We start from the raw sequence: 8,375 nt of genomic DNA, 5'->3' as shown, positions 1-8,375 counted from the left end.
CGATGAGTCCGGGCTTGATGATGATGGGCCCCACGAGCCGGTCCGTGAACTTTACAACCCCGTTTATAACTCTACTGCGGGCTCCACACCAACCTCCTCATCTCTATCTCTCTTTTGCTTTAGCCGAATTTAAGTTCGCAGCTGACCCGAGAGAGCTACGAACCACACAAAGCCAAGCCAAGCCAAGCCAAGCCGATCCCGTAGATTTTGTGAAATTTTAAAAAATATTTATTATATCTAATCATTTTTAAATTTAAACTATTTTAGTTCTTTAATATTTATTTTTAAATTTTGTATTTAATGCGTTAAGAAAATTTAATAATTAATTAGTTTCAACAAATATAACAGATTTATATTCTTAGTTTTTAAATAGAATTTTTATATATAAAAAAAACAAAATATTGTGGCAAAAAAGAAAAATTGAAGAGAGAGAAAATGTGAGTGTCAGGTCAGTGGGTGTGGGTGTGGGTGTGGGCGTAGGGACCGATTGTCTTGTCAGCCTCCGGCGTGGGAGTTTATATATTCTTCCATCATCTCCTCTGTTTTCTTCCACCCCTTCTTCTTCTTCTTCTTCTTCTTCTTCTTCTGGTTTTTTAATTTTTATGAAAGCTTTCATAACAAAAATGGAAACTAAAACACGAAGCCGGAGGGTGGATTGATTAACTAAACTCTTCTCTGTTCATCCAGTTTTTTAAATGGAAGCCACCGAAATTTTAGTTCCGGTGAATAAATCCCAACCCACGGCGGTTTCCGATCATCTTGTTCCGGTGAGCTTCATGTTTGAATTTCTCATCTGTAGAACTGTTTTTGGTGTTTTTTAAAATTTTTTGATGTTGTGATTTCAGGGGGCTACTCATTGATACTGGGGAGTTAGATCTAGAAGTAGAATTTGATGGCCGGCGGCGGTGGCGGTGGCGGTGGTGGTGGTGGTTGTTTGTCTTCTCCGACGAGTAGTAATAGGAAATTGACTTCGTCTTTCTTTGGTTCTCCGAGGTTGTTTGAAACAGAGGCTATAATGAGTCCAACGTCAATTCTCGAGCCATTTTTGGGTCTGAGGAATTCGTTTTGGTCGGAATCAAGTTCGCCCAGAACGCCGATTACAGAGTCCAAACGGCCGTGGGATTCAAAAGGGATCGGTCTCGCCATTGTCGATGCTCTAACAGAAGAGAATTCCGATCCGAAACCAACAAAACCCGAAACTCGTATGGTTCTGTTAGGATCTCAGTTGAAGATTCAAATCCCTCCTCTACCGCCGTTCATTTCTCCGGCCGACGAGGAATTCGGGATCAAGACGAGAAATTCCCATCTGGGTTCATCATCCCCTGTTTCATCTCTGTCGCCGCCGAAGAAATCGGCGTTCGGATCCTCGAGCTCGAGCTCCGGCCAGGAGACTCCGAATTCCCCTCTGGTTTTCACCGGCTGTCTCTCCGCCGGTGAAATCGAACAATCAGAGGATTACACCTGCGTGATCTCTCACGGCCCAAATCCTCGAACCACTCATATCTTCGGCGATTGCGTAATCGAAAGCGGCTCCGGCGTATACTCACCGGCGTGGAAAGAAAATGGAACAAGCTTTTCCCCAGAAAATTTCCTCAGTTTCTGCGACAATTGCAAGAAGAATCTAGAACAGGGGAAAGATATTTACATGTACAGGTCGGAATCCAAAATTAAAACATATTAAAGCTCATAAATGATCATTAATTTCTGATCCGTTTAATTAATTTTTCAGAGGCGAGAAGGCATTTTGCAGCCATGAATGTCGATTCCAAGAGATGATGCTGGAGGAAGAAGACGATTGAAATGAAGAAAGCGCCATGGAAATGGAAATTATTGGAACGATTCCCATGTCTTTGTGCTCTGTTTTGTAGAGTTGGAATTTTGTTGTATGTTTGTTTAATTACAGGATTTTTTTTTTTTTTTTTTTTTGCCCTTTTAATATTTCATTGTCGTAATAATGAAGCTATTATATTATGTGATTAATCTCTCTTCTTAATCAACTCTTAATTATGCACTTACCACTAATGACATTATTAAACTTGCTTTATTTCTTTGCCTCCCACCTTCTTTTACATCATCTATACATAATAATAATTACTTCTATTTTTTTTATGCTCACAAAAATATTCATAAATTTTAAAAAATAATACTAAAAAGTTTGGAAATAATCTATTATTGACACTAATCAAATGATTACTGTGAGAGTAATGATTAATAATATTTTAAGAGATTACAAATTTCATAAACAANCAACTTCTCTATATATATTGCTAAGTTTAGGTAAAAAAAAAAAAAAAAAAAAAAAAAAAAAAAAAAAAAAAAAAAAAAAAAAAAAGAGAAAAAAAAATCACCAAAAGACGCTTACGGGCTTCATTCATGGGCCGAAATTGTAGCTAAACGGGCCAAGGCCCAAGATTCAACAAAACAAAAGGGGAGGGGGTAGTATCGTCATTTCACAAGAAACTGTAGAGCCTCCACAAAATTGGAAGTTTGGATCCGTTTCAATCCCAAGTACCCGATCCGATTTGGACGACGACACGCTTCTGTGCTCCAACAATGGTAAGATCATCGATCAATCAAACTCAAATTATTGAATCAATGTTGTAGTAATCGAGTTTGAATTTGTGAAAGATTTATGATAATCCCATTTTAACTGCTTAATTTCTAAACGCCATAGCTTTCTATGTTCTAACAAATTTCTGCATTTGATGATGCCATCGCTAATCAAACAAATTTCTGCCATGGATTTCTTTAAGTAGCTATTACCATATGGATTTACCATGGATCATTATCTTTCGCTGTTGGTGGGATTGTGAGTTCCTTATTTAGTGGCTTACTGGTGGGTTCTTAATATAAGCATTAGAGTATCAGTCTTATTACCTTTGTTGACATCAGCAGTTGCTCTTCTTGTTGAAGAAAATGTGTTTGTGAGACATCCTACCTAAGTTGGACATGGAAACAAAGCATTTTTTATAAGATTGTGGAAACATCTCCTTAGTAGACACGTTTTAAAACAGTGAAGCGGGACGGCGATAGGTAAAGGATCAAATTTTTTTGCGGATTTTCATTATGTCTGAGTACTTATGGCTTAGGTTTTTCTTATTACTGGTTTAAATCATCACAGTTCTTGGCCAGGTAGTATGTTTTTGTTGAAATGCCACTCTGATGTCCTTAATATTGCATATGCATAGTAAGACATAGAAAGTGGGAGATTTGAAGGGGAAAACTCCATGATAATGCACCAAGAAACAATTGGAACTAATATTATGAGAAGATATCTAAAATAATTGGAACTAATATTCCTTGATGTTCATCAGTTTGTTCTTATTCTTTATTCGACACATGCTTGAAATAATGTTAGATCTTTTGCTGCCAAAACTAATGAAGGAGAAGAAAAAACAAAATCAATATTTGTGGATTTATAAGGATATTGCCTTCATTTTCTTACTGTGTTTGAAGGACCACTTGATTGCACTTATTATTATCTTTCAAATCGTTTCCCTTTCAGGCAATACAAGTTATAGTTGATTTTAGTTGCCACTCATGAGCCTTCTCTTATTTTTAGCTTTGTTTTCTTCTCATTGTTTGGCTTCGTTTTTCTTTGGAAAGGCTAACATCAAGTCGTTTTTCAGGCTTCTTTCATGCTGTTCTTGTGCTAGCAGCAAGAACATGTCCACTGGGAATAGAAGCCACAGTTTTTCCAACTCTCATGTCTTATAGCAACAGAGGGAGCCTTCTTGGAAGTCTGATCGGTGCTCTGCTTTGACTCAGCTCTTTGGTGTCACTCATGATAGATTTGAATTTTTAACCTCTCTAGAAATCTTGTGCAATCTGAGCTCAGTGTTCAATCTGAGCTCAGTGTTGCCTTGACTATAACAGCCCAAGCTCACTGTTAGCATATATTGTCCTCTTTAGAACACGTTTAAGGTTTTTAGAACACGTCTGCTAAAGAGAGGTTTTCACACCTTTATAAACAATGTTTCATTCTCCTCACCAACCGATGTGAGACTCACAACCCATCTCCTTTGGGGCCCAACGTCCTTGCTGACACTCGTTCCCTTCTCCAATCGATGTGGGACCCCCCAATCCACTCCCTTTCGGGACTCAGTGTCTTTGCTGGCACACCGCCTCGTGTCCACCCCCTTCAGGACTTAGCCTCCTCGTTAGCACACTCTTATAAAGAATGATTCGTTTTCCTCTCCAACCGATTTGAGATCTCACAATCCACCCCACTTCGGGGCTTAACGTCCTCGCTGGCACCCGTTCCCTTCTCCAATTGAGGTGGAACCCCCCAATCCAACCCTTTTCGTGGTTTAGTGTCGTTGCTGGCACACCGCCTTGTGTCTACATCCCTTTGGGACTTAGCCTCTTCGTTAGCACACCCTTATAAAGAATGGTTCGTTTGCCTCTCCAACCAATGTGAGATCTCACATTGTCCTTCTTCCAGATGAAAACCCAGATCTCAGCTCAAAAGAGAGCTTAGACATAGAAATGAAGTCAATTTAAGTCTCATCCTCGCTTCTTCCCCACCAAAACAGAAGAATTTTTGCAACAACTGTAGATATTTTGAAAAACTCTCTTGTCACAAATTAAAACAATTCATAGATTGCCAAACATTGCTGCCGACCAGAATCAAATAGAGTCTTGTAGATTGACATTGATTAACGCTATATCTGGCGCACATAGACCTTTCCATTTGGATATGGACATGGCTTTGTGCATCATCAAGGGACCCAAAGAAACGTCTCATGTGGTTGGCGGATTCTGCAGTCCACATGGTGGGTCCTGTTTTTTTGCCACATACTCTCATTCCTATCCCAATTTCATTAACCAGAAAAAGCTTCCTTTTGAGTCGTCAAACCAGCCGGAAACGTGCCCAAGTTGCTAGGCAGCCACCATTCAATAGTGCTACTGGATTTTATTGCATGCTCCTATTTTTCTGCTTTAGATGTATGTTTGTGTTCTGAGACTAGATGTATGCTTGTTTCTGAGACGGATTCATATGAGAGACTGTTCTATGAATGTAATTGTCGAAGTCCACCGATATTATTTTTTTTTTTGGCTTTCTCTTTTTGACTTTTTTTCAAAAATTTTAAAACGACCCTCGTAAAGAATGCTTTATTTTCTTTTCATCTTTTGATTTGATATGAGTTAGAACAAAAGAATGCATGTGGGTTGCCATGTGAAGGTGAAGGTTGTATTGTTCATTAATTTCTTGAACAAACTTCACCTAACCCCATAATAATAATTATCTTTCAAAATAAAATATTCTCATATTCCTCATCTAATTTAAAGTATGCCCATTTTTTGTTTTGTTTTTGGAACTTAACTCATCGGTTTAGGTTTGGGTTTGAGTTTATTTCTTCTCGTTCAATATCAAGAACTAAAATTGAAGCAGGAGGGAAAATGAAGTCGATTTCTTGTTCTTTACACATATGATTGATTATTGAGTAGAAGATTTTAGGTAGATTTGATTTGTGGGTTATTGCAATGAAGATGAGACATGAGAAGCCAAACACTCATTGTAAGACCATTTGGGTTGCCGGACATCCACCGGACACCCACCGGACAACCATTTAGTTGTCTTGAGTGTATGACATTTGATCCCTACTGTTAGGGCTTCTCACCGACCCCACATGTTTCTTCCCTTTCTCTCAAACTTCTCATATTCGTTTCATATTCCATTTAAGTATTTCCTACATACTCCACATCTCAATCATACCTACCCTATACATATTTACGCATTATCAGCCCGAACTAGTGTCCTTGACCTTGATATAGCTTGATCGTCTATAACCTAAATATGAGTTGGACTCTACATGCCAATCATTCTAGCCAACATTTATGCTCAGTCAGTTTGAACTCTAATGACCAATGTTAATGTAGTTTAGTCATCTGATCACATGAGTGATCAAAACTGTGTATTTAAGTTATCTACTATTTCTTTTGCCTCGATTTTTTTATCTCAATTTATTATTGGATCATTAGTTCACACGTTATTTTATTTTTATATCACACAATAAGAACATGACGTGAGAGAATCATCCGGTACCCAAAATGTTTTTATTACAATTTTAGTTCTTATGATTCGGAGAAAGTTAAAATTCATTTCTATAATTTGAAGTGGTAGAATAAATCTCTACATTATATTTATAATACAATAACAAATAAATTAACTTAAATATAGTGTCATATTTTTTATTTTTAAAAAATTGAATCTTTAATAAATAAATAAAAAAAAAAAAAAAAACTATATATTGCACAAAATTCAAGAACATATTGATGAAGAAATATTGGTGGTAGAGTTTGATATGATATGTTCGAGTGTTTACATCAAATTCCAGTTGTTCAAATTAGTTATAATGCATTTAATTTTTCCATTAAATAACACTTAATAAATAAATAAATAAAGTTGCATTGAAGAACAGAGGTCGGAGTGGGTGTGCTTTTGCTCCGCCGCCACCACCACCACAACCACCGCCCTCCATTACAGAATGTTGCATTTAATTTCATGATTAATTTATGTGTTACATCAATCATTTGATAAACCATTTAAAAATGAGTCCACTTCACGTTACATTAAAATCTTATTTGACTCGAGAGTCGAAATAGCTTCGAATTTATAATGAAAACTTTTTAATTATAAAAATGATAATTCATAGCTTTGAACATAATTTATCTTTTGTTTTTATCTAAAATCTTATTTAATCATGCCAAATTTTATCAAATTTTCTATAAATATAAATTTAGTAGGATGAAATTGAAAATTTAAAATAAAATTGTTTTAAAAGATGTGGGATATAGATTTTTTTTAATAATTATTTAACTATCCTTTGAAAAAATAAATAATACAAAATTTTAAATTTTGATAGGACAAATATTAAATAATAATTAGATTTGGAATACTACTTAGGTTTTAAATCTTTATTATTTTAGACATTTTAAAATTTTTCTTTTATTAAAATTTTTGCAAACCATTTAAATAATTACTCGTGGCCAAAGTATACTAAAATGAATTATTTAATCTAAAATATCAATGGATTAATGTGACATTAATTCTAAATTCCCTAATGATATGATCAGCTTCATAAATGCTTTTAAAATTAGTTTTAGCCCTTTAAATTAATTAATGATGCAAACAAACAAGCATTATTGCATCATTTATAGTACACTGATTTAAAAAATATTAAAAATTAAATTTTGAATTGCTTGTCGTTGGGGGCAAAACATGAGAATAGGACATAACTAAATAATTAAAAACAAAGCATATCATTATAATATATTTTTTCATTTATTTCTTTTTTTTTAAAAAATATGTTACTTTCTTTTTGTTAAAGTTTGGAACTTTATATTATTCATATGAAGCCAAAAAGTTGTTTGCATTATTACATTAGATACTATGCTAAAATTTGGATAAATAATTAAAAAACTTTAAAATCACTCTCAAACATGTTCTAAATATCCATCTAATCCATTTAGTAAACACGTTGATTTGTATTTGTGAGATTCCATATCGGTTAGAGAGTGAAACTAACATTTCTTATAAAGGTGTTGAAACCTCTCCCTAGTAGTCGCGTTTTAAAATTGTGAAGTTGACGACAATACGTAACGGGTCAAAGCAGACAATATCTATTAGTAGTGGGCTTATGTGGTTACAAATGATATTAGATCCAGACACCAAATAATGTGCTAGCGAGGGCGTTGGAGTGGGCCCCCCAAAAGAGGTGGATTGTGAGATTCCATATCAGTACACTGGGCGATGGGCTAGTGAGGATACTGGGACTGAGCCCCAACAGGGTAGATTGTGAAATTCCACATCGGTTGGAGAGGGAAATGAAACATTTCTTATAAGAGTGTAAAAACGTCTTTCTAATAAAGACGATATAATTAAGAAGTAAAGGCTATATAGTTTATAAAAGAGTGAAAGAAATGATTTGTATAATTGCATGGGTAAATTGGTGAACCCACCAAACCTACTCGAAAATACACTTCCAAGCAATAATTTTGAGCATATAAACATTAAAATTAAAGAAATTGAAGAAATGGGTAATTAAAAGGTGTAAAGTGGAGTGATTTAGTTCCACATATTTGCTTTTTGGATTTTAATGGGACCAAAGCATCAAATATTAATTGTTAGAAAGGGCCAAGTTAGGGCCACCCTTGTCCCACCTTTCTTTCATTTTCCATTGCCCCATGTTCCCTTAGAACATGGAGCAAATTATGGCACATTTCCCTTTCTTAATTCAACTCAACCCTCGAAGATTTTAAAATACGTTTACTAGAGAGAGATTTGCACACTCTTATAAAGAATGTTTCGTTCGCCTCTTCAACCGATATGGGATCTCACATGTCGGTCATAATCATCTTAGAAGGAGGGT

The 8,375-nt window shown here is 35.4% G+C and overlaps 1 protein-coding gene and 1 long non-coding RNA gene across 3 annotated transcripts; both read left to right on the top strand.

The window, feature by feature from the left end:
* The first annotated feature begins 497 nt into the window (after nt 1–497).
* Nucleotides 498–1,993, top strand: LOC111494160 (protein MARD1-like). Of its 2 annotated transcripts, none has more exons than XM_023144035.1 (3): nt 498–767; nt 846–1,637; nt 1,730–1,993. In XM_023144035.1, the coding sequence occupies exons 2-3, from the start codon at nt 893–895 to the stop codon at nt 1,774–1,776; spliced, it is 792 nt and encodes a 263-aa protein (XP_022999803.1). In that variant the 5' UTR covers nt 498–767; nt 846–892; the 3' UTR covers nt 1,777–1,993. The 2 variants fall into 2 exon arrangements, with proteins under 2 accessions (XP_022999803.1, XP_022999802.1); XM_023144034.1 differs by having other exon boundaries at nt 515–767; nt 846–1,653; nt 1,730–1,980.
* Nucleotides 1,994–2,352: 359 nt separating this feature from the next.
* LOC111494163 lies at nt 2,353–3,926 on the top strand. The gene is made up of 3 exons (XR_002720134.1): nt 2,353–2,556; nt 2,757–2,809; nt 3,630–3,926. It is a non-coding gene; the product is annotated as an uncharacterized LOC111494163 (long non-coding RNA).
* The last annotated feature ends 4,449 nt before the right edge of the window (nt 3,927–8,375 follow it).

Source organism: Cucurbita maxima, unplaced genomic scaffold, assembly GCF_002738345.1.
Source record: "Cucurbita maxima cultivar Rimu unplaced genomic scaffold, Cmax_1.0 Cma_Scf00020, whole genome shotgun sequence".
Lineage (NCBI taxonomy): Eukaryota > Viridiplantae > Streptophyta > Magnoliopsida > Cucurbitales > Cucurbitaceae > Cucurbita > Cucurbita maxima.
This window is presented reverse-complemented; position numbering and strand designations above follow the sequence as displayed.

Coding starts and splice junctions, on each gene's coding strand:
- LOC111494160 (XM_023144034.1), top strand. CDS start 893: ATGGCCGGCGGCGGTGGCGGTGGCGGTGGTGGTGGTGGTTGTTTGTCT. Junction 1,654..1,729: donor AAAGATATTTACATGTACAG/GTCGGAATCCAA, acceptor TTAATTTTTCAG/AGGCGAGAAGGCATTTTGCA.